This window comes from Salvelinus fontinalis, chromosome 37 (assembly GCF_029448725.1).
Source record: "Salvelinus fontinalis isolate EN_2023a chromosome 37, ASM2944872v1, whole genome shotgun sequence".
NCBI lineage: Eukaryota > Metazoa > Chordata > Actinopteri > Salmoniformes > Salmonidae > Salvelinus > Salvelinus fontinalis.
Window position 1 is genome coordinate 10228360 of NC_074701.1, and position 25256 is coordinate 10253615.

General features: G+C 40.6%; 1 protein-coding gene across 1 annotated transcript; it reads right to left on the reverse strand.

Annotated features, from left to right (window-relative positions):
* Positions 1-25092, reverse strand: tial1 (TIA1 cytotoxic granule-associated RNA binding protein-like 1). Its single transcript, XM_055901898.1, has 13 exons — positions 24901-25092; positions 23267-23363; positions 18558-18707; positions 18350-18404; positions 18169-18256; positions 14562-14637; positions 14127-14235; positions 10136-10231; positions 9909-9993; positions 5267-5390; positions 4989-5146; positions 1449-1487; positions 1-1351 (listed from the first exon to the last, which is right to left on the reverse strand). Exons 1-13 carry the CDS (start codon positions 24927-24929, stop codon positions 1237-1239), a joined length of 1221 nt encoding a protein of 406 aa, XP_055757873.1. The 5' UTR covers positions 24930-25092; the 3' UTR covers positions 1-1236.
* Between the last annotated feature and the right edge of the window lie 164 nt (positions 25093-25256).

The window sequence follows — 25256 nt, forward strand, 5'->3', positions numbered from 1 at the left end:
TTATTTTCTTCCAATAATTATTTTTATTGAGACCCTTTTACATTGAAAATTGAATTGTCAATTGCTGAACTTTATTCGTCATCAAAACAATTGCCATTTTACATTCAATACTTTGAGCAACCAAGATAATACATTTTCAAAAACGTGCAATTCATCCTCAAAATGTCTCCAGGAAATGTTCATTTACTCGTCTCCTGCTATTAGCTGAAAATGGCACAACTTTAAAATGATAAAGACATCAGTTCTAAAATCTAGAGTTCAGCTTTCTAACAAGCTTCATTGAATAAAATAAACTGGTGCAGTAACTGACATTTAAATTAAGGCTTCTTTGTAAATTATATTGAATAGATTCAATATGTCAGCCCTGCATTGCACACTCATCTACAGTATATACAACATTAGGTTTGTGGAGCTCCTGTGATACTAAAGAGTACATGCTTGGAAACCCTTATTTCAAATCAGGTGTTCGAGGGTTATATACATGTTTGGCCTTCATGACCCTTTTCCATTATAAGTGACATTTACAGGTATAAGCAAATAATAGCATACAGATTTACACGCATTATCAAGAAACTCAGCTAGTACAATGTCAGGAGATGAAGAATGTGAAGTAAATAAATGTAAATATACATAATGGCACAAATCCATATGCCTTTGAAGATTTAAAGCAAATATGACCCTAAAAGTGCTTATAACTTGCTTTGTTGGGTCAAAATGCTAAACGTCTTAAAGCAGGAGACAGAAAATGTGTTTACTCATATCTATCAAATGTTCAGAAAGTGATTTAAAAATCAGAAACTCTTCAACAATTTAAAGAGCATTATGTTCTGAAAATGTACAACTTCTTTCTATATGTACCTGTGCAATGTCCTATGACAAACGAGGGTATATAAATGAAATTAAGTCTGTATTTAACTACATTAAGTGGTCAACTAAAACTCAGCAAAAAAATATTTACCAAGATATCCCCTATATAAAAGCGTGAAAATTCAGTCCGAGTTTTTTTTTCATACTTCTTGACATTTAATTTGTACACAACACAACTTCAGCCAATAAAAACAACTCCCTACCTGTCTTTATAAATAACATTTGCTTCCTCAAAAGAGGTAAACTATTGTTGTTCCTGATCTTCTCTGCTTTAAAAACACAATCTCTCCAGATGATTACAATGTTAATGACTTTATGTTCTCCGAACTGAAAGTCCACTAATTCCCACTGATGTGAGTGAGAGCCTGATCACTGTGTCTGGTAACCAGCCATGTTGAAGTTTCCCTGGTTGGGCATCACAGGACCGGGCTGGGACGGCGCCGGGGATCCAAAACCTCCTACCCAGGCTGGGGACTGGGACTGTCTGCAAGAGAGAAGGTACACACAACAAGGGTCACAGCACGATGCAAAGGCTGGTAAGTGAAAGCTTTGGGCTGTGAAGCACTGAGTGCGTTAGTCACCTTGAAATGTTCTGTGCTGCTGCGGCCAGAATGGAGTCCCTGTGAACAAGATGTCATAGTTTAGTGTGGCTCCGGAGTCAAACCATTTCCCCAGGCTTGCTAGTGTAACCGATGTGAAATGGCTAGATAGTTAGCGGTGGTGCGCGCTAATGGCGTTTCAATCGGTGACGTCACTCGCTCTGAGACCTTGAAGAAGTGATTCCCCTTGCTCTGCAAGGGCCGTGGCTTTTGTGGAGCGATGGGTAACGATGCTTCGTGACTGTTGTTGTGTGCAGAGGGTCCCTGGTTCGCGGTCGGGGCGAGGGGACGGACTAAAGTAAAACTGTTACACTATGACACTGGATGGCCTATGCTTTCAAATGTCAACAAGAAACATCAGGACTGTCCTTAAAATGCCTCCAAACGGCTGTTTTTCAGGAGAAAATTGTTGACAGAAAAGTAGGAGTAAAAGTTACATGAACTTTATAACTTCCACGCTGGAAGTTAAGGCAACGCTGTCAAGGCAAAGGGTGGCTACTTTGAAGACTCTCAAATATAAAACATATTTTCATTTGTTTAACACTTTTGGTTACTACATGATTCCATGTGTTATGTCATACAGTTGACGTCTTCACTATCATTCTACAATGTAGAACATAGTACAAATAAAGACAAACCCTTGACTACATGTCCATACTTTTGACTGGTACTGTATATCTCACCATGTCAGGGTTTTCCAGACTCCATATATCCCCTAGTTCTAATGTATCCATAATCTCCTTAAGCGCACGAGGGTGATAATTTGTAGTGCGATTTCCTTTACGATCCATTGAGGTACATATAAATCTCCCAACATAATAATTCATTACTTGTGAGCTCAATAGATTATTATACAGTGCATTCGGAAGGTATTCAGATCCCTAGCCTTTTTACACATTTTGTTACATTACTGCCTGATTCTAAAATGTATCAATCTACACACAATACCCCATAATGAAACTGTATATTGTACATTTCTTTATTTTTTATTTTATCCCCTTTTCTCCCCAATTTCCGTGGTATCCAATCGCTAGTAATTACTATCTTGTCTCATCGCTACAACTCCCGTACGGGCTTGGGAGAGACGAAGGTCTAAAGCCATGCGTCCTCCGAAGCACAACCCAACCAAGCCGCACTGCTTCATAACACAGCGCGCCTCCAACCCGGAAGCCAGCCGCACCAATGTGTCGGAGGAAACACCGTGCACCCGCCCCCCTCGGTTAGCGCGCACTGCGCCCGGCCCGCCACAGGAGTCGCTGGAGCGCGATGAGACAAGGATATCCCTACCGGCCAAACCCTCCCTAACCCGGACGACGCTAAGCCAATTGTGCGTCGCCAGAGGAACCAGAGGCTCTGGTGGCGCAGCTAGCACTGCGATGCAGTGCTCTAGACCACTGCGCCACCCGGGAGGCCCTGTTTATTGTACATTTTTGCAAATGTATTGAAATAATTAACAGAAATACCTTTACATAAGTAATCAGACCTTTGCTATGAGATTCGAAATTAAGCTCAGGTGCATCCTGTTTCCATTGATCATCCATGAGATGTTTCTACAACTTGGTGTCCACCTGTGGTAAATTCAATTGATTGGACATATTTTCTAATGGCACACCTGTCTATATAAAGGTCCCAAAGTTGACAGTGCATGTCATAGAAAAAACCAAGCCATGAGGTCAAAGGAATTGTCTGTAGAGCTCCGAGACAGGACTGTGTCGAGGTACCACAAAATGTCTGCAGCGTTGAAAGTCCCATGAACAGTGGCCATCAATCTTAAAATGGAAGAAGTTTGGAACCACCAAGACTCTTCCTGGAGCTGGCAGCCCTCCCAAACAGAGCAAATCAGGAGGGAAGTGACCAAGAACCCGATGGTGACTGACAGAGCTCCTCTGTGGAGATGGGAGAACTTTCCAGAAGGACAACCATCTCTGTAACACTCCATCAATCAGTCTTTTATGGGAGAGTAGCCAGACAAAAGCCACTCCTCAGTAAAAAGCACTTGACAGGCCATTTGGAGTTTACCAAAAGCCACCTAAAAGGACTCTGACCATGACAAACAAGATTCTCTGGTCTGTTGAAACCAAGATTGAAATCTTTGTCCCGAATGTCAAGTGTCCCGCCTGGTAAAAACCTGGCACCATCCCTACGGTGAAGCATGGTGGTGGCAGCATCATGTTGTGGGGATGTTTTTCAGCGGCAGGGACTGGGAGGTAAAGATGAACGGAGCAAAGTACAGAGAGATCCTTGATGAAAACCTTTCCAGAGCACTCAAGACCTCAGACTGGTGCAAAGGTTCACCTTCCAACAGTACAAAGACCTTAAGCACATAGCCAAGACAACGCAGGAGTGGTTTCGGGAAAAGTCTCTGAATGTCATTGAGTGGCCCAGCCAGAGCCCGGACTTGAACATCTCTGGAGAGACCTGAAAATATCTGTGCAGCGACACTCTCCAGCCAACCTAACAGAGCTTGAGGGGATCTGCAGAGAAGAATGGGAGAAACTCCCAAAATAGAGGTGTGCCAAGCTTGTAGCGTCATACCCAAAAAGTTCAGAGGCTGTAGTCACTGCCAAAGGTGCTTCAACAAAGTACTGAGTAAAGGGTCTGAATACTTGTATAAAATCTAATATTTCCATGGTTTATTTCTAAGAAATTTGCCAAAATTTCTAAAAACCTGTTTTTGCTTTGTCATTATGGGGTATTGTGTGTAGATTAATGAGGAAAAAAACATTCTTAAATCAACTTTTGAATAACACTATAACGTAAGAAAATGTGGGACAAGTCAAGGGCCCGAACTTCCCAAATGCACTGTATACATTTTTGAAAAAGTGGGGATCATTATTTGGCCTTTATAGATTAGTTAGCGAGATCTGTTTTTGGTCCAATAGCATATTTAAAAGGATCCATCTTCCTTGAGGATCGGTTTGCACAATCTGATCAAAATAGTTGCTAATTAATATAGAAATCACACCGTGAGTTTCTTTGACCATGAGATTTTTTTTAAATCTTTGGTCTTTTTCCCCACCCAACCTCATCTATATTTGTAGACCGAGTTTCCTGTAAACAGTAGATACTATATTCCTTCTTTTTTAGCCAGGTAAATACTTATCGTCTTTTCTTAATATCTGCTAAGCCAGTACAATTAGAACTAGCTATACTTATTTCACCACTTACCATAATGAGATACAAGTTTCATTATACTTAACACAACCAATGTTTGTAAACTATCCATATAGCTGTACCATAATATTTGCATTGTTAAGGTTACTGTAGCTGCAACTGTGTAAACCCCCAATTGTCCTAATTTTCCACCCACTAAGCCCCACAATTTTCCACCCACTAATTTCGCACCAGGAAGCCTACAGTATAGTCCGAAAACAATGGCGAACAGTCAGTCTACCATAACCGGAGATAGCAAGAACAGAACCCCATAACAAAGAGGTGCTGCAAACTGAACGGGTTTAGAAACTTAGGAAAGACTTCTCCTTTCAAGAGCATTACACAACATCCAAAATGTTTTATACTTACTCTACACCAAATCCTTGCTGATTCCATGACTGTCCATAAGACACTCCATAAGAAGGCACTTGCCAACCATTTGCCATGTACTGTTGCCCATACTGCTGGGCCTGGGGGCTCCCATACATTTGGTTCCATTGTCCCCACTGACCCTGACCATACTCCACCTGAAAGAGAAAACGAAACATAACAGAGCAGGACACATTTTTTTCTGGGTGAATAAAGCAAATACATGTGCAATGGGGAATGTAGCGATTTTATTTGAGCAATATCTCAATTCAAGATACCTGTGGTACGTTTTTGGCCATGTCGGGGGATTCTTTGCCCCAGTAGCACTTCACTATGTGGCATTCGATGGACGTTCCATTTACAGAGACAATTGCATGGGCAGCACTTTCATGGGAGGAAAACCTGTCAGAAGAACACAAAATGTCAACAAGAAACTGTGGTCAAGAAATATATTTCAGCAGTTCAGCAGTTTTTTGGTATGGTTTATATACAGGTAAATGCCAAAAATAAAGAAAACCCTTGAGTAAATCAGGCTATGTTATGGTGTAGGGTGCATTTATCTTGCACAGTTTAGGTTCACTCAACCCCTTAGAGGGAAAAGGTAAACGCCAATAACTACACAGCCATTCTGAGTGATCCCCTTCAACCTATGGTGAAGCATTTATATTATAATGGGAGTGAGCTCTTCCAGGATGACAATGCTCCCATCCACAAAGCCATAGGTGGGGCACTGAATGGTTTGATGGAATTTCCTCCTGGAATGATGGGTTTCGCATCTCTCCAATATAGTTCCAGACACGTGTAGAATCTATGTCAAGGTGCATTAAAGCTGTTCTGGCGGGTTGTGATTGCCCAACGCCTATTAAGATGATTTTTTTTTGAATTTTGGAAGTTACCTGTAGTGTTCACTAAGAGAGTAATGAGTACAGTTCCAAGAACACAAACAATAAGTGCACACACTTTACAATAACTTTCATGAAGAAAAAAAACTATTTATAATGATTAAAAACAAATACTATTAATAAATTAGTATTTAATTCAAGAGCATTTATAACTCCACCCAAACTCTTTGTATTTTTTTTTTCTCATTAGTCCACTGTTGATACAGTCCCCAAAAAGGTTTGCATGTCAGCAGTCAAGTTTTACAAATATTGGACTTGGCAAGTGACACTTTGCTTCTTGAAAGTCCAAGACGTGGAAAACTTGACTGCTGGCCTCCAAACATTTTGGGAATGTATCAACAGTGGACTAATGAAAAAAAATACCTAAAAGCTAGTTTAGTGGATTTTCCCTTTATTATCACATTTTATTTGTCACATGCGCCGAATACAACAGGTGTAGACCTTACCGTGAAATGCTTACTTACAAGCCCTTAACCAACAACGCAGTTCAAGAAATAGAGTTAAGAAAATATTTACTAAATAAACTGAAAAAATATATAATTAAAAGTAACAATAACGAGGCTATAGACAGGGGTTACCGGTACCGAGTCAATGTGCGGGGGTACAGGTTAGCCGGGGTAATTTGTACATGTAGGTAGGGGTAAAGTGACTATGCACCGATAATAAACAGCGAGTAGCAGCAGTGTAAAAACAAAAGCCGAGGGCCGGACTGTTCGAATGTTCATTGAAAATTTTTTAAATGACGCATATAGTCTAGTGAACCTAATTGAACCTACTGAAAACCTAACAAATATATTCCAATATGATCAGATAAATAAAGCAATATTTTCTTATGGCTCTGTCAGTAATCTTTAATTTTCAACAGACACAAAAGACAAATTTCCTTTATATAAAAATCCCCATAACATGAACATTAAATGAAAGAAACCGGTATTCAAGGCACCATCAGTAGCCTATATTTTCTATTTTAGCAAAAGTGGGCTAAATTTACTTCAAAGAAAAAAACAATAATAGCAATTTTCTATCATCCACTCAACTGAAATATTTTTAAAATATAATTGGATTGAAATACAATAAAATAAAGTGCAAAAATCTATTAATCAAAAACAACACTTTGTTTAAGGAGAAGTAACATGCAGTGAAAACAAATAGTAAACTTTAACTTTTAAACTTGAACTGAGTAAAAACTCTAAATATGTGATTGCACAGTAATGTTCACTTGTTTGAGGTTGAGGGTGATACTTGGTGGTGTCCCATCTTTTCCACAAGTTCATCAATGTTCGGGGTAAGGCTCTGAGCTGAGGAAATCCTCAGAATTGAGTGGAGGTGTTCAGCAGTAAGTCGACTTCTGTGTGATGTTTTGTTCAGGTTCATCAAAGAAAACAGTTGTTCACACAGGTATGTGCTGCCAAACATAGACAACGTTTGAGCAGCCTGGATGCGCAGCTGGGGCATTGTGTCGGGGAGGAAACGGGCGAACTCCGCAGCACCCACTGCCGCATATTTTGCCCTCAGTGCATCATTGCATTGGAGGTCAATCAACTCCATTTGGAGGTTTGGTGGTGAGCTTTCCACGTCAACAGCAAATGGGTTACCGAGCAGTTCCAACCTGCTTTTTTGTGCTTCAAAGTCAGCAAATCGGCGTCGAAAGTCAGCGGCAAGCATACCTATTTTATCAGCCAACTGTGCGCTCGGGAACGCACTGGTAGAGAGCTTCTCTTTCATGGTCTGGCAGCTGGGAAAGTGGCTCAAATTTTCTTTCCGCATCTGCGTCTCCCACAGAGTCAGTTTGGTTTTAAATGCCTTCACTGTACTGTACATATCAGAGATGACATGATCCCGACCCTGCAGCTGCAAGTTCATTGCATTCAGATGACTCGTAATGTCACACAGAAAAGCCATTTCACACAGAAACATTTCGTCTCGGAGTTGTGTTGTGTCTTTCCCTTTGCTGTCCAAGAACAGACAAATCTCCTCACGAAGCTCGAAACATCTTTGAAGCACCTTTCCCTGGCTTAGCCATCGCACCTCTGTGTGATAAGGCAAATCACCATGCTCCGTTTCTAACTCCGTCAGAAATGCCTTGAACTGGCGGTGATTCAAACCTTTGGCTCTGATAAAGTTAACTGTGCGCGTGATGATGCTCATTACATGCTCCATTTTCAAGGCTTTACCGCACAACGCTTCCTGGTGTATGATACAATGATAAGCTGTCAGCTCACCTGTCGCGTTTTCCTCTTGCATCTTTTCCCGTATCTTCGCCACCAGTCCGCTCCTGTGTCCACACATCGCAGGTGCTCCGTCGGTTGTCAAACCCACGAGTTTTTCCCAAGGCAGCTCCATCTCATTTACACATCTTGACACCTCTTCATACAAATCATGCCCCGTAGTTGTGCCATGCATAGGACGTAAAGCCAAAAACTCCTCTGTCACGCTTAGGCTGGAGTCCACTCCGCGGATGAAAATTGACAACTGGGCAATGTCAGAAATGTCGGTGCTCTCATCCACAGCCAAGGAATATGCAATGAAATCTTTTCCCTTTTTCACAAGCTGCTCTTTTAGATTGATGGACAACTGGTCTACTCTCTCGGCAATGGTGTTTCTGCTCAGACTCACATTTAAAAAGAGTTGCCTTTTTTCTGGGCAAACTTCGTCACAAACTTTAATCATGCAGTTTTTGATGAAATCCCCCTCCGTAAATGGCCGGGCTGATTTAGCGATCTCTTCTGCCAAAATAAAACTGGCCTTGACAGCAGCCTGGCCTTGTGATTTGGCTTTTTTGAACAGAGCCTGTCGAGATTTGAGGCCTCGTTTTAATTCCTCTGCCTTTTGTAGCCTTTGTTCCATGTCCATATTCTTGTTTTTGTCCGCGTGTTTCGTTTCATAATGTCGTCTCAGATTATACTCTTTCAGTACCGCCACACTTTCTCCACACAGAAGACACACAGGTTTTCCAGCTACCTCCGTGAACATATACTCCGACTCCCACCTTGTTTGAAACCCCCGGTTCTCAGTGTCCACCTTCCGTTTTGCCATTTTTGATGGGTATCTGAAAGTTAATTTTACTGTGATGCTGACGACTGCTGTGCAGATAAATATTGAAATGAAGCAGCCTACTGCTCGGTGCGTCACCGTTGCATTGTGGGAAATGTAGTATTGGTGCGTGTAAAAGATCTGCGGGCTGCCGGCTTGCTGCGGTCTGCGGGCCGGTTCTAATAATAAATCAAGATCATCCCAGGGGCCGTAAAAAACCTTCTCGCGGGCCGGATGTGGCCCGCGGGCCTTGACTCTGACATATGTGGTCTAGGGTTTCCGGGATGATGGTGTTGATGTGAGCCATGACCACCTTGTCAAAGCACTTCATGGCTACCAACATGAGTGCTAGGAGCAGTAATCATTTAGGCTTTCTTGGTCACAGGGACTATGGTGGTCTGCTTGAAACATGTAGGTATTAGACTCGGTCAGGGAGAGGTTGAAAATGTCAGTGATGACACTTGATAGTTGGTCCACGCATGCTCTGAGTACACGTCCTGGTAATCCGTCTGGCCCCGCGCCTTGTGAATGTTGACCTGTTTAAAGGTTTTACTCACATCGGCTACTGAGAGCGTGATCACACAGTCTGGAACAGCTGCATGCTTCAGTGTTGCTTGCCTCGAAGCGAACATAAAAGGCATTTGTAGTGCGTAATAGTTTGCAAGCCCTGCCACATCCGACAAGCGTCAGAGCCGGTGTAGTAGGATTCAATCTTAGTCCTGTATTGAAGCTGTATATGTATTTATAAAATGGATTATCCATGAAATTTACAATAAAGCATAACCAAACAAGGTTGTAATAAAATCATTTAACTACTTCCACAACTAAATCTGATTGATTAGACATTATTGGGGGCTTTTGGTGTAGTATTGGAAGATGTATCATTAACTCATGTACCAGTACTGCCATCTACAGGAAAAATTAGGCAATACATAGTGTAGTACATTAACAAATTAGGGAATCTTCGCTTAGAACAAAAGATTACCTGATGAAAGAGTAACCTTTCTCTGGGAAAACTCGGATTTCCATTATTTGTCCAAAGGGCGAGAATGTCTGTCGCATGAGGTGCTCTGCAACGAAAAACATTTTAATATAACATTCATCCAACTCTGTCAGCCAACCCAGTCTCAACTTTGTTTGCCAAAATGTATGTTAGCAACATCTAATGATTCTAAACCGTCTGTGTATCTTTTCATGTTTAAATTAACTTGCCTGACAGTCCTGACTGGATTCCTCCACAATACACGGTGCAGTTCTGGGGACTGGATTGGTTCACTACATCTTCAAACCTCAGCTGCTTCGAGCCATCTGGTGTAAACATACAAAAAATTTGAATATGAGCATTCCAGTGGTGTAGTCGTGATTTGAACATTGGGGGGGCAGAATTATTATTACTTTTTTACTTGAAAACACATTTCCCACATTTAAAAAAAGCCCAATGTAGCAGTTTTTATTTCAATCAATTATTTCTAGGTAACAATTAAGTACTGTAATGTAATAATTTTCCCCTAAAATGATCAAAGAGAGACAAATAGCTTTTTAGCAAAAAACTTTTTAATGCAAAAATTTTCCTTGCACTCCGGAAGTGGTCTGAGTCGGGAGGGGAATGGCACCAAAGCAGTGTATTAACCACAATGTGGATCAACCAAACAGAGCAGAGGGGCCTAATGAGAGGGATATGTGACCTGAAAATGTGCTATTATTGGCAGAGGTTTCAAACTCTTTGTTTTTGGTCTATTAACATATACCACCTGGTGACGTCACCAGGCAAGCCTAAACTCCACCCATGAAAAACCTGCTGATTAGAAGGTCCTGTGTAGATTGTATTTTCAACCAGCAACAATAACAGTTCACATGATCTCGCACCTTTTACAGTGTTAGTTTCTTCGGCTGGTGTATAATATGATACAAAACACAGTAAAAACAATTCTGACTGGACCGGGCCTTTAACAAGAGTCGCCAATACTCATGGTCTCTCTGGAAGGTTTGTAGAAAAACAGAGAGGAAAGACACATGAGCGGCGGTTTAAAAATAACCCCCCCCCCCCCCCCCCCCCCCCACAGAGGAAGCTGCCGCCATATTTCAACATAATTTCCTGTCCTAGAGAGGAAATGCACGTTTAGGTTCCACCTCCAAAGAATGGCGAAGGCTACTTATACACATTCACTAATTGGGTGTGGGAATTTCCATGTGGAGTTGATAAACCTCAACAAATAGGGCACTGACAGCTGTCATTGTAGCGAGCTAGCTAGCATGCTAACCTCATCTAGCTAGCTAGCCATCTGCTAACCTTATTTAGCTAGCTAATGTTAACTGTTGTTGCTGGGGTTTTGGCTCGTTCTGGAGGTGGATTTGTCATAAGCATAGATTTAAAGAAAACTTCGCCACAGATGGAAACCACTGGCCCATCTTTTGTCGTCGCCATCTATTGTTATTGCCAAAGTTTTGGTATCTTCCATTAATTGCGGCCGTGAATCCGCCATAGAAATATTTTGAAGAAATAAGATGAAGCTCCGGTAATTTGGATAACTCGACAATGTAATGGACACGGTGCAACCTTTGGTAGGAAAGCTGCTGATATGCTTCGGCACAGCAAAGCCAAGCCAGCCCACGCTCATGGTTCTCAATGGGAAAATGAAACGATAGGCTACAATGACTTTTCTCATTAGCATGCACGCGGCAAATGACATGCAACTATGTGTCTTTAAAATTATTTTGCAGGTGCCGTTTCATTACCTGGACAGACACTTCTGGTTTCTAGCGAACTTTACACTAATCAAAGCAGGGGAGTGTGTAGTGAAGCAAAACCTTTACTTTGGGGGAGAGGGTTTGCAAAATGCCATCACATCACGCAAGACATCTTTTTAAATACAGACTAGTTAAAAGATAAGTTCAAATTGACAAATTATCCAATGGATTATGATAATGATTATAATTCTGGTTAAAAAAGTTTGCACCCCCTATTTTCATTTGCTCTGTGGCTCAGGCAACCAAGTGGACACACGGATGTTTGACTCATATCAATCGCAAAGAGGAATAACTTTGTTAATTTAATCAAACATTTGTAATGCCATGCTGGTGGGTGGTAACATCCAAATAAAACCCAGCCCTGAAAAAAAACGTTGGCTGAAATTAATTGCATGTCATATCATAGGAAAAGACACCGCACATGGATTTGCACAAAGTTGGCAGTCCGGATTTGTCATGTCAAGCCCAAATATATCATACTTTGACTAAAACGTGACTTGACTTAAATCGTTGTGCAACATCTTAGGTAAACTCTAGCCATCGTCTTTCAGCTCGACACGGTGGATTTATACTGGTGTGGGCGTTTAAGGACAATATAGGAAAGACAATGGGTGTGAACATTTTTACCTACTACATTTCAGAGAGCCTTTAAAAAGAGCCTTCATTTGGATGGCTTGCTCCCCACAGACTTTGCAAATGTGGAAGGGCCATGTCATGCCAAAGTGTCCACTGCAAAATAGAGTTCACCCCCCTTGCATCACAATGGGCTAAAACAGGGTTACACAAGGTGTTCTTTGGTAGTCTTACAAATCTTAATGGGATCAAAAGTATACACCTCACACACATGGTTATTGCCTCAAATTAAAGACGACGCCTGAACCATTTCAGATCGTACACCTCTCCCCTAGCTGACCTAAATAACTTGTATGTCTATGTGAAGTAATGTGTTTTCCTAAGTGTGTTGTCAGCATAGGACCTTTCATATTTCTACATTTAATATTAAAATGTATGTAGCTCTGTCCTTGAGCTGTTCTTGTCTATTATTGTTCTGTATTATGTCATGCTTTATGTGGACCCCAGGAAAAGTAGCTGCTGTTTTTGTAACAGCTAACGGGGATCCAAATAAACCCCCAGTAGTTTCGCAGTTCTTGACACTGACACCGGTGCGTTTGGTACCTACTAAAATACACAGTGCTTTGTACACAGTGTACATTTCCACACTATGAGGTTTGAATAATACTAGGACATTGTGAAAATTATGATAATGCCCTAAGAGCTGTTTGAAAAGACCACCAGAAATCTGACTGTTTTGGCCTGCCTTAAATTAGTTAATAGACCAACAACAAAGAGTTCCAATTCTCTCTGCCAGTGGCTCACGGGTCTGCGCGCCCAAATCCATACTCACACATGCAGTCAGAGCCGGCCCTAGCCTTTTCGGGGGCCTTAAGCGAAACATTTTAGCGGCTCCCATCGACAACGGAGACATTTTTTGTTTTAGGCTTAATTTCCTGCAACTCTATACATTTTGCCATGGCATGTAGAGTAATGTTTGCAGTTTTTAATATGATATCCGATTGAGAGTGACTAACAAAAATCAATGGGGGCCCCCCGGTCGGTAATTCGACCATGACTACTACAAGTTTAGATAGCCGGTGAGACTAATTTACCAATCTATAAATGGTTTTGCCAGGCTACCCAGACTCCTTTGCTCCAGCCAAACGCTACGCCACACTCACGGACATTAGTTTCTTCACTGCAATGAGTCTGGATCAGAGTAACTCCCTGACCCCGAACACATTCGGGGGCCGTCTGATTGGTCCAGATACAGATGGGTTGGGCCAAAACCAGAACACACATGGGTAAAGCGGCGGTTAGAGACGATCCAATCGCTGATTCCTTTATTTTGTACAACACCCCTCGTCGCGACAAACAAGTTAATGATGTCGGTCTCAGACTAGAGTATATAGCGAAACGACAGAGCAGTGGAAGAATGTAGTGTGAGTCATCAGGCTAAAAAAAAAATGTTGACATGGGTGAGTGTGTCAGTGACTAATATAACATGAGAACCCAGCTTCTAACGTGTCCTGCGCAACTTGTGAAGGTCGTAGAGGGAAATGTAAGTGTTCCTGAGAGTCGTGGTTTTCAGGGATGGGGTCATAATAGCAGATAGCCCCAACTGTTCAAAAGCTGGAGACAAATTTGTAGGAAGAAAACTAAAACTGCTCTGTTGGAGACAATTGCTTTTAGCAAATATTTTGGAGCTTGCTCACGTAACCGCGGTTCTATGAACTAAGCGACACAGTCAGTGGATTGAAAATGATTGGGTGAGACAAAATAGCTCTCTGGAATATGTCCCCCTCAGTTATACGCCAACTGGGCCAATGGAGCATTCAGCCTCATAACCCATTTCAACTCTATTAAATAAACACATTAGTCATCGCTCACTCATACTTACTGTCTTGCACATTTTTGGGGGCAGGTGGCTTGCGAGTTGCCCAGTTGGTCCTGATCTGCCGTCCTCCTAACCACTGTCCCCCCATGTGCACGATGGCATTCTCTGCATCCTGTCGATTTAAACAAAAAGACAAAGTTCCTTCTCCAGATTCTACATGCTTCTATACATATTCTATAAACTAAGTGCTATTGTGTAATTAATAACATGTTTTACATACTAGATGGATGGATTAGAATAGATATTCAACAGGAATAATGAACTATCAAACTACAACTTGTACTTAAGAAAAAATTAGATCAACAGAGAACACGAGATGTGCATTTACTTTGTACTTATTTTTAAAAAGTTTAACTTATCTAAAGATCAAATCTACGGAAAATAGAAAATAGTAAACAGAAATAACCTTCATCTTGTGTTCCTGCACTGGAGCCTTACCAGTTTGTTATAGAAGGACACAAATCCATACCCCTTAGATTTTCCTGTCGTCATGTCCTTCACAACACGAGCATCCCTGGAAGGACAAGACAACAGCATCCATAAAACAAAAACCACACACTGAACTGCAAATCGACGACATTCTCCCATAAATATCTTATTTACTTTTTTTCCTTTTTTTTTTAAATCCTCAAATGATTATTGGTAATATTACATAAAAAATAAAAAAAATAAAGTACAAAGATATCCGACCTATGCTGATATGTTAATTGCTTCTTCCTTCAGATTCATTTTCAGTTGAGGGTTCTCTGTCAAATATTACACCAATTATAATCCTCAAACTCAAAAGAAACACTTCTTATGGATTACCATGTATTCCTAATATTTGCTGATGGTGCTCATTCTACCATTAGAAATATCAAAGACAAAAAAAGGAATTAAAACTGCATACATGGCCTGATAACAGATTTCTTTATTTTTCCTGGTCAATTCTTTACCACCAATATGGAGTTTGGGGCGCCGCAAATTTTAAAACATTTACATTTTCATAATTTTAGGAACGGAGCATAAAAATAACAATAAACAAACCAGAATGTTCTAAAGTATATACGGTTGTGTCCAAAATTGACACCCTTGATAATGTATAAAATAATTCAAATACTGAGCTATATTGTATACTCCAATTTGTTTAACAAGTTATACTTTTTCAACCAAAAAAAAGGTAGGTGTGAAAGTTACTGACACCCTTGATTTCAATACCTCACCTTGGCATTGAGCTTGGAGAACACATTGGGAGGGATCTTAGACCATTCCTCCATACAGAATCCTTTATCTGCATTATAGACTGCCCCCGTCAATTCAAACCACAGGTTTTCAAAATCGGTTTCAAGTCCGGAGACTGAGATGGCGATTGCAAAATGTTGATTTTGTGGCCAACTAACCATTTCTTTGCGGATTAATTTTGATGTGTGCTTGGAGTTATTGTCTTGCTGGAAGATCCACTTACAGCCAAGTTTTAGCCTCCTCACAGAGGCAACCAGGTTTTTGGCTAAAATGTCCTGGTACTAGGTTCATGGCGCAGTTGATCTTAAGGGCCCCAGGACCAGTGGAAACAAAATAGCCCCAGAATATCAAAAGATCCACTAGCACATTTTACAGTAGGTATGGGGTTCTTTTCTGCTCATGCATTCTCATTTCGATGCCAAGCCCACCACTTGTGTGTGGCCAAGGAGCTCTATTTTCATGTCATCCAACAAATGTGTTTAATGGCATTGGCACTTAGATTGGAACCGGTGCTTTGACATGATGACATGAAAATAGAGCTCTTTGGCCAGTCTTGTGTTTCGCGACAATGAGAATGCATGAGCAGAAAAGAACCCCATACCTACTGTAAAATATGGTGGTGGATATTTGAATTACTTATTTTATAGTCATTTCTGCTCATCTTTACCAAGGGTGTCAATATCAGACCCCACTGTATATTGAATATTGCAGTTTGTTATTCTAAACTAGGTAATTTTAATACAAAAAAATACAAATGGAAAGGAATAACAAATAGTCTACATCCGAGTTTCCAGTGTGTAAAGTTCCTTGTTGTTAGCCTTCAAGCTCCTGTCCAATCCTATAAGCGTTTCTGTAAAATAACCAGAGCACTACTACTTAACTGAGACTCACAACTATGGTAAGGCTGAAAGCTTTTCAGGGATACACATACAAGTACAATCTTAAATTTGTCGTCAAACTAATTACCATTTCCTACATTTATCAAAAAAGAATGAGGGAGAATAGAAAGCGGACACATTCAAATCAATAAAAAAAGTTGGAAGTGAAATTAGTGGTGGGGGGGCTGATACAGACTGAAAGTCAAAATCCATAATATATGTGACAATTGAGAAAAGCTTGTGGCACTTCTGTCATCCTGTTTCTCACAATGATCAAAACAGTTGAATGACTATGATTTATGTATCAAGACGGAGTGATGTGCTTTAAAATTGCATTTCAACCAATTGTCAAAGTAATTATATCTACAGCACCAGTCAAAAGTTAAGACACACCTACTCCCAGGCTATTCTTTATTTTTACTATTTTATACTTAGTAGAATAATAGTGAAGACATCAAAACTATGAAATAACACATATGGATTCATGTAGTAACCAAAAAAGCGTTAAATCAAAATATATTTTATATTTGAGATTCTTCAAAGTAGCCACCCAAGCCTTGACTACAGCTTTGCACACTCTTGGCATTCTCTCAACCAGCTTCATGAGGTAGTCACCTGGATTGCATTTCAATTAACAGGTGTGCCTTGTTAAAAGTTAATTTGTGGAATTTCTTTCCTTCTTAAAGCCTTTGAGCCAATCAGTTGTGTTGTGACAAGGTAAAGGTGGTATACAGAAGATAGGGCTATTTGGTAAAAGACCAAGTCCATCATTGCTTTAAGACATGAAGGTCAATCCGGAACATTTCAAGAACTTTGACAGTTTCTTCAAGTGCAGTCGCAAAAACCATCAAGTGCTATGATGAAACTGGCTCTCATGAGGACCGCCACAGGAAAGGAAGACCCAGAGTTACCTCTGCTGCAGGGGATAAGTTCATTATTGTTAACTGCACCTCAGATTAAGGCCCAAATAAATGCTTCACAGCAACATCAACTGTTCAGAGGAGATTGCGTGAAATCAGGCCTTCATGGTCAAATTGCTGCAAAGAAACCACTACTAAAGGACACCAATAAGAAGAGACTTGCTTGGGCCAAGAAACACAAGCAATGGACATTAGACTGGTGGAAATAGGTAATTTGGTCTGATGAGTCCAAATTTGAGGTTTTTGGATACAACCGCCATGTCTTTGAGAGATGCAGAGTAGGTGAACGGATAATCTCCGCATGTGTGGTTCCCACCGTGAAGCACAAAGGAGGAGGTGTGATGGTGCTTTGCTGGTGACGCTGTGATTTATTATGAATTCAAGGAACACTTAACCATTATGGCTACCACAGACAACTGCAGCGATACACCATCCCATCTGGTTTGCGCTTAGTGGGACTATCATTTGTTTTTCAACAGGACAAAGACCCAACACACCTCCAGGTTGTGTAAGTGCTGCATCAGATGACCTGGCCTCCACAATCACCCAACCTCAACCCAATTGAGATGGTTTGGGATGAGTTGGACAGCAGAGTGAAGGAAAAGCAGCCAACAAGTGCTCAGCATTTATAGGAACTCCTTCAAGACTGTTGGATAAGCATTCCAGGTGAAGCTGGTTGAGAGAATGCCAAGAGTGTGCAAAGCTGTCATCAAGGCAAGGGGGGCTACTATGAAGCTTCTCAAATATATTTTGATTTGTTTAACACTTTCAGTTCCTACACGATTCCATGTGTTAATTGATAGTTTTGATGTCTTCACTATTATTCTACAATGTATAATATATTACATAGTATGTGGTTACACATCTATTTTGTTTATGGACCCCTTACAAAAACATTTTTATGAGAAGAACTCTAAAGTTACTAAAATGATCAAAAATAGATAACTGAGTAAAACAATCTCCAGAGGATGTCAAGTCAAGAGGAAACATACTAAATCAAATTCTTAAAAACACAAAGCAACTTACGATATTTTCCCAAAAGGTGCAAATGCAGCCTTGATATCCTCAGTGGTGATCTCAGGGCTCAAGTCTCCCACAAACACATGGAAGTGATCTGAAATCAGCCAAGAAATAATGACTATTAGTCCCTGATGTAGCGACTGACTTTGAAGTAAAACAGGAAAAAGTTCAAAATGTAAACACTTACTCGATGTATCTTTCTTCTGGCTACTTGGAGTGGTGGCCCAATTTACTTTGACCTCCTGAAGATAAAACATGTCACAGAACAATCAAACGTAAGTGGATCAAAGCCATTCATTCCCTAAAAGCCACTGTAAAATGGTTAGAACCAGCACTTCTTAGGAAGAAACAGCCACACACAGAAAGAGTATTTCATTGCAGAGAGGAAAAATTACCTTTCCCAATATCTTCCTCCCATTCATGGCTGCTAGGGCAGCAGCAGCATCTCTATGTTCAAAGAACTCCACAAAGCAATACGGGTCATTGCTTGACTGCTGCAAAACAGAAAATCCCACAGAAGAGTTCATCCTCCTGCTATCGGGTTGCTGAGAAGAAAAAAAAAGTTGGGAGAGTATATTATTGCCAAACATATTTGGAATACAATTGCAAGTACTGAGTGACCATGTTACTCTATTGGTGGATTACCATGTATCATCAATAGTGCTGCTACATGCAACAGATGTTATCCAATTCAAAATCATGGCAATCATATGTAAAAGGCTGGGATTCCGTAACCCAAACCTCTTTCTTTTGGACAAGTGTGCCAAAGGTTAACCAGCTGGGTCTGTTAAATTATTTTTTTTTAAATTAAAAAGCAATTTAATCTGATTGCATTCATCGCACAATATGTATATAGAACCCACTACAATTGGTGCCATCTGAACTAGGCTGAATCATACATTTATTAAAAGGAGAAAGAATGTTGAAATGGAATACATCCCATTTCGAATAGTAAACATACCCTCAAACATCTGACTGAACACGTCACTCAGGAGGAAAAAAAAAAGAAAGAAAAAAAGACACCAAACCTAAGACGTCTCAACTCATATACAGTGCATCCGCAAGGTAATCAAGACCCTAGACTTTTCCACATATTGTTTTGTTACAGCCTTATTAAAAAATGATTAAATTGAAGAAACCCCCCCCCCCCCCCCACACATACACACACAATAGCCCATTGACAAACCCAAAAGTTTATGAAATGTTTGGAAATGTATTACAAATAAAAAACTGAAATATCACATTTACATACAGTTGAAGTCGGAGGTTTACATGCACCTTAGCCAAACACATTTAAACTCAGTTTCACAATTCCTGACATTTAATCCTAGTAAAAATAGGTCAGTTAGGATCCCCACTTTATTTTCAGAATGTGAAATGTCAAAATAATAGGAGAAACTTATTTATTTGAGCTTTTATTTCTTTCATCACATTCCCAGTGGGTCAGACGTTTGCATACACTCAAATTAGTATTTGGTAGCATTGCCTTTAAATTGTTTAACTTGGGTCAAACGTTTTGGGTAGCCTTCCACAAGCTTCCCACAATAAGTTGGGTGAAATTTGGCACATTCCTCCTGACAGAGCTGGTGTAACTGAGTCAGGTTTGTAAGCTTCCTTGCTCGCACACGCTTTTTCAGTTCTGCCCACACATTTTCTATAGGATTGAGGTCAGGGCTTTGTGATGGTCACTCCAATACATTGACTTTGTTGTCCTTAAGCCATTTTACCACAACTTTGGAAGTATGCTTGGGGTCATTGTCCATTTGGAAGACCCATTTGTAACCAAGCTTCAACTTCCTGACTGATGTCTTGAGATGTTGCTTCAATATATCTCCATAATTTCCCTCCTCATGATGCCATCTACTTTGTGAAGTGTACCAGTCCCTCCGGCAGAAAGCACCCCCACAACATGATGCTACCACCCCCGTGCTTCACGGTTGGGATGTTGTTCTTCGGCTTGCAAGCGTCCCCCTTTTTCTCCAAACGATGTTCATTATGGCCAAAGAGTTCTATTTTTGTTTCATCAGACCAGAGAACATTTCTCCAAAAAGTACGATCTTTGTCAACATGTGCAGTTGCAAGCCGTAGTCTGGCTTTTTAATGGCGGTTTTGGAGCAGTGGCTTCTTCCTTGCTGAGTGGCCTTTCGGGTTATATCGATATAGGACTAGTTTTACTGTGGATACAGATACTTTTTTTTATCCGTTTCCTCCAGCATCTTCACAAGGTCCTTTGCTGTTGTTCTGGGATTGTTTTGCACTTTTCTCACCACAGTACGTTTATCTCTAGGAGACAGAAAGAGTCTCCTTCCTGCGCGGTATGACGCTGCGTGGTCCCATGGTGTTTATAATTGCGTACTATTGTTTGTACAGATGAACGTGGTACCTTCAGGCGTTTGGAAATTGCCCCCAAGGCTGAACCAGATTGGGAAGGTCTACAATTTTTTTTCTGAGATCTTGGCTGATTTCTTTTCATTTTCCCATGATGTCAAGCAAAGAGGCACTGAGTTTGAAGGTAGGCCTTGGAATACATCCACAGGTACACCTCCAATTGACTCAAATGATGTCAATTAGCCTATCAGACGCTTCTAAAGCCATGACATCATTTTCTGGAATTTTCCCAGCTGTTTGAAGGCACAGTCAACTTAGTGTATGTTAACTCCTGACCCTCTGGAATTGTGATACAGTGAATTATAAGTGAAATAATCTGTAAACAATTGTTGGAAAAATTACTTGTGTCATGCACCACAAAGTAGATGTCCTAACCAACTTGACAAAACTATAGTTTTTTAACAAGAAATTTGTAGATTGGTTGAAAAAAATAGTTTTAATGACTCAAACCTAAGTGTATGTAAACTTACGACTTCAACTAAGTATTCAGACCCTTCACTCAGTACTTTGTTGAAGCACCTTTGGCAGCGAGTACAGCCTCGGGTCTTCTTGGGTATGACACTACAAGCTTGGCACACCTGTATTTGGGGAGTTCCTCCTATTCTTCTCCGCAGATCCTCTCAAGCTCTGTTTGGTTGGATGGGGAGCGTTGCTGCACAGCTATTTTCAGGTCTCTCCAGAGATGTTCGATCGGGTTCAAGTCCGTGCTAAGGCTGGGCCACTCTAGGACATTGAGACTTGTCGCGAAGCCACACCTGTACTGTCTTAGCTGTGTGCTTAGGGTCGTTGTACTGTTGGAAAGTGAACCTTAGCCCCAGCCTGAGGTCCTGAGCACTCAGGAGCAGGGTTTCTTCAATGATCTCTTTACTTTGCTCTGTTCATCTTTCCCTCAATCCTGACTAGTCTCCCAGTTAATGCTGCTGAAAAACATCTCCACAGCATGATGCTACCACCACGCTTCACCATAGGGATGGTGCCAGGTTTCCTCCAGACGTGACACTTGGCATTCAGGCCAAATAGTTCAAGCTTGGGCTCTCGAGTTGGGCAGCAGTCTAAGGCACTGCATCTCAGTGCAAGAGACACCACTACATTCCCTGATTCGATTCCAGGCTCTATCACATCCGCACGTGATTGAGAGTCCCATAGGGCAGCGCACAATTGGCCCAGCGTCATCTGGGTTTGGTAGGCTGTCATTATAATTAAGAATTTGTTCTTAACTGACTTGCCTCGTTAAATAAAAAAGATTAAATTTTTAGTTTTTTAATACAAAAAAAGAGAATATCAGACCAGAGAATCTTGTTTCTCCTGGTCAGAGTCCTTTAAGTGCCGTTTGGCAAACTCCAAGCGGGCTGTCATGTGCCTTTTACTGAGTTGTGGCTTCCGTCTGGCCACTACCATAAAGGCCTGATTGGTGGAGTGCTGCAGAGATGGTTGTTCTTCTGGAAGGTTCTCCCATCTCCACAGAGGAACTTCTGGGTTCTTGGTCACCTCCCTGACCAAGGCCCTTCTCCCCGGATTGCTCAGTTTGGCCAGGCAGTCAGCTCTTGGAAGTCTTGGTGTTTCCAAACTTCGTCCATCTAAGAATGATCGCGGCCACTGTGTTCTTGGGGACCTTCAATGCTGCAGACATTTTTGGTACCCTTCCCCAGATTTGTGCCTCGAAACAATCCTGTCTCGGAGCTCTATGGAAAATTCCCTCGACCTCATGGCTTGGTTTTTCCTCTGACATGCACTGTCAACTGTGGGACTTTATATAGACAGGTGTGTGCCTTTCCAAATCATGTCCAATCAATTGAATTTACCACAGGTGGACTCCAATAAAGTTATAGAATCATCTCAAGGATGATCAATGGAAACAGGATGCACCTGAGCTTAATTTTGAGTCTCATAGCAAAGCTTCTGAATACTTACGTAAAGGTATTTTTTTATATAAATTAGCAAAAATGTATAAAAAAAAACGATTTGCTTCGTCATTATCTACACACAGTATTGTGTGTAGATTGATCAGGGACATTTTCAATTGAATCAATTTTAGAATAAGGCTGTAACGTAACAAAATGTGTAAAAAGTAAAGGTGTCTGAATACTTCCGAATGCACTCTAGGTCATATGAGGGAAGCCTATATCGTCTCACCCAGCTACGCTGGAGACTTCGACAAACTATTGGTCAGGTCCACTAGAAACCATTATATCAGCAGCCCATGGTAGACCATGTTTACCCTTCTCCCCCTGTAACTACGGTAACTGCAAGGAGTAGGATATTAGACAGGTTTAGGGGAGGTGCTGAAACTGATCCATTTTGGGTGACAATGAAATTATTGAAAAAAGAACTACATAAAAAACAAATGCTAGGTTATGCAAGGATTGATATAGGCGAAATGCTTTATAAAAGGGTAAGGCTAATTACAAACGACCTTTCCTGCCCTTGATATGGCAAGGCAATTATGTAAATGTAATGGTGTGTTTATCAACATGATGCAAATCTTATCAGTTTTATGTGCGAAAATAAAGACCAAACGGCAACATTGATTCAAAATGAATGGAAGGGATGGATTTATGTGAAAAACCGGTATGTGCCAATGACCACTGTTACAGTCAAAAAGGTTAACAGCAGTACCCTGTCTACTGACTTGAATTCCTTGACCTAGTGCATATTCCATGATAATGAAACTCGTCAACACAAGTCATCATAGCTAATAGAGCAGAACACATCTTACCTCAGTGATCATTTTACAACTTTTGCAAGGTCCAATTTGGGTGAACAGCTGAAGAATCAAAATTTCTGTTACATCTCTGGACAAGTTACCAACATACCTAGGGAAAAGTTGGGGCAAATTAGTGATCTCAGGAGCAGTGGTGGAAAAAGTACCCAATTGTCATACTTGAGTAAAAGTAATGATACCTTAATATAAAATGACTCAAGTAAAAGTCACCCAGTAAAATACTACTTGAGTAAAAGTCAAAGTATTTGGTTTGAAATATTCTTAAGTATCAAAAGTAAATGTAACTGCAAAATTATACGTAAGTATCAAAAGTAAAAAATAATTTCAAATTACTCAAATTAAGCTAATTTTTTAATTTACGGATAGCCAGGGGCACACTCCAACATAATTTACAAACAAAGCATTTGTGTTTTGTGAGTCTGTCAGATCAGAGGCAGGAGGGATGACCAGGGATGTTCCTTGATTAGTGTGAATTGGACCATTTTCCTGTACTGCTAAGCATTACTAATGTAATAAGTACTTTTGGGTGTCAGGGAAAGTGTATGGAGTAAAAAATAACAATTTTATTGAGGTAAAATTAGTCAACAATATAAAAGGTAAAGTAAAGTACAGATACCCCTCAGAAAACGACTTATTTAGTACTTTAATGTATTTTCACTTAAGTACTTCAAGCCACTGCTTAGGAGGATGGTTAAGGATAGGTGAGGATAGGATAAGTTAAGCTGCATCAATTATTGGCTTTAATGTTATTTATTAAATATCAAATTTAACTACACAAATATTTAGTTTTAAGCACACAGATATGATTTTGCTCACGACTGTGGGAAGGTGTGCCCCTATCTGTCCAATGAAGACATTTCTGGAAGAAAAAAAATGTTCCTTCCATTTAGGGAACTTCTTTTGTCTTGGAGTCTAGGGGACCCCTTTTGGCACTAGACAAAAGGTCTGTCTGTATAGCCTCTAGATCGGACAAAATGTTGTTAGATTGAACGTGTTATTTGGGTTAAGGATTAGGCCTAATTAGTCAACAGAAGACGAGGACCAAGGCACTCTTCTTGCAATTCATTATAGCCTAATTATTATGTAGCTATTATTTATTGACCAACCAAAGTAGATAGTTAGCTATAACTATCAACTTGTCTTGATACTAAGAAGCTAATTCGTTTCAAATAACAAATTTTCCTCATCACTTCAGTATGCAGACAAGCGAAAGGCTAGTCCATTAAACTCAACTCGTAAATGGTGGAGTTGAGTCGGCTAAAGAAAGGCATGACTTAGTTACCTCTCAGCGCGCTAACTACTATAACATTATCCCAGCCATGATGGGGACATTTCAATAACATGAAGATAGCTAACGTTAGTTATCTATGTAGCTCGGTAACTTAGCTAGCGAGCTGATGTGCCATGCAATGTAATATTGCATAAATTCACGAATATTTTGGTCAGCCTACTGGATAGTTTTGTAACCGTTGTTTCACTGGGGAGAAAAAAGTATGCGGATTCGCCTAGTGAGAGGTTAAAATGAGGAAGCTGTTGAGGTCGATAGTTATCTAGCTAGTTAACAGTTAGTTAGCTAACATTGCCAAGCTAGCTAGGAGGCAGTCGTGGCTGTTGTGTTGACAACTTACAGCGTTTTGGGGTGGCTTTCGTCTTCCATGTTCAAAAATCGATTGGTATGAATGCCGACTAACTAACTGAGTATGCTGAAATAAACAAGAGGATAGCCTAATCAATGTATTTATACGGTAGCTAAGCTAGCTAACTAAGAGGAATAAAATGGCGCTAACCGGAGAATCAGGAAGCCGACTGATGCGCATGCGCATGCAGTCTACAGGGGGACTCGAGTCAGCACTAAAATAAAAATCAATCAGATATCTCGAGTAGGCTAGTCTTATATTATAACATCTCATTAAAATACGCTAGCCACGAGAGGAAGGTGGAATCCCGGTTGTGCCAACATCTGTCAAACGTCATAAACCTAATT

Excerpts from the sequence above, each read along its gene's own strand:
- tial1 (XM_055901898.1), bottom strand. The coding sequence starts at position 24,929 with ATGGAAGACGAAAGCCACCCCAAAACGCT. Across the intron at positions 9,994-10,135 it reads AATCCAGTCAGGACTGTCAG|AGCACCTCATGCGACAGACA; the intron begins GCAAGTTAATTT and ends TTTTCGTTGCAG. Across the intron at positions 1,488-4,988 it reads CAGCAAGGATTTGGTGTAGA|GGACTCCATTCTGGCCGCAG; the intron begins GTAAGTATAAAA and ends TCTTGTTCACAG.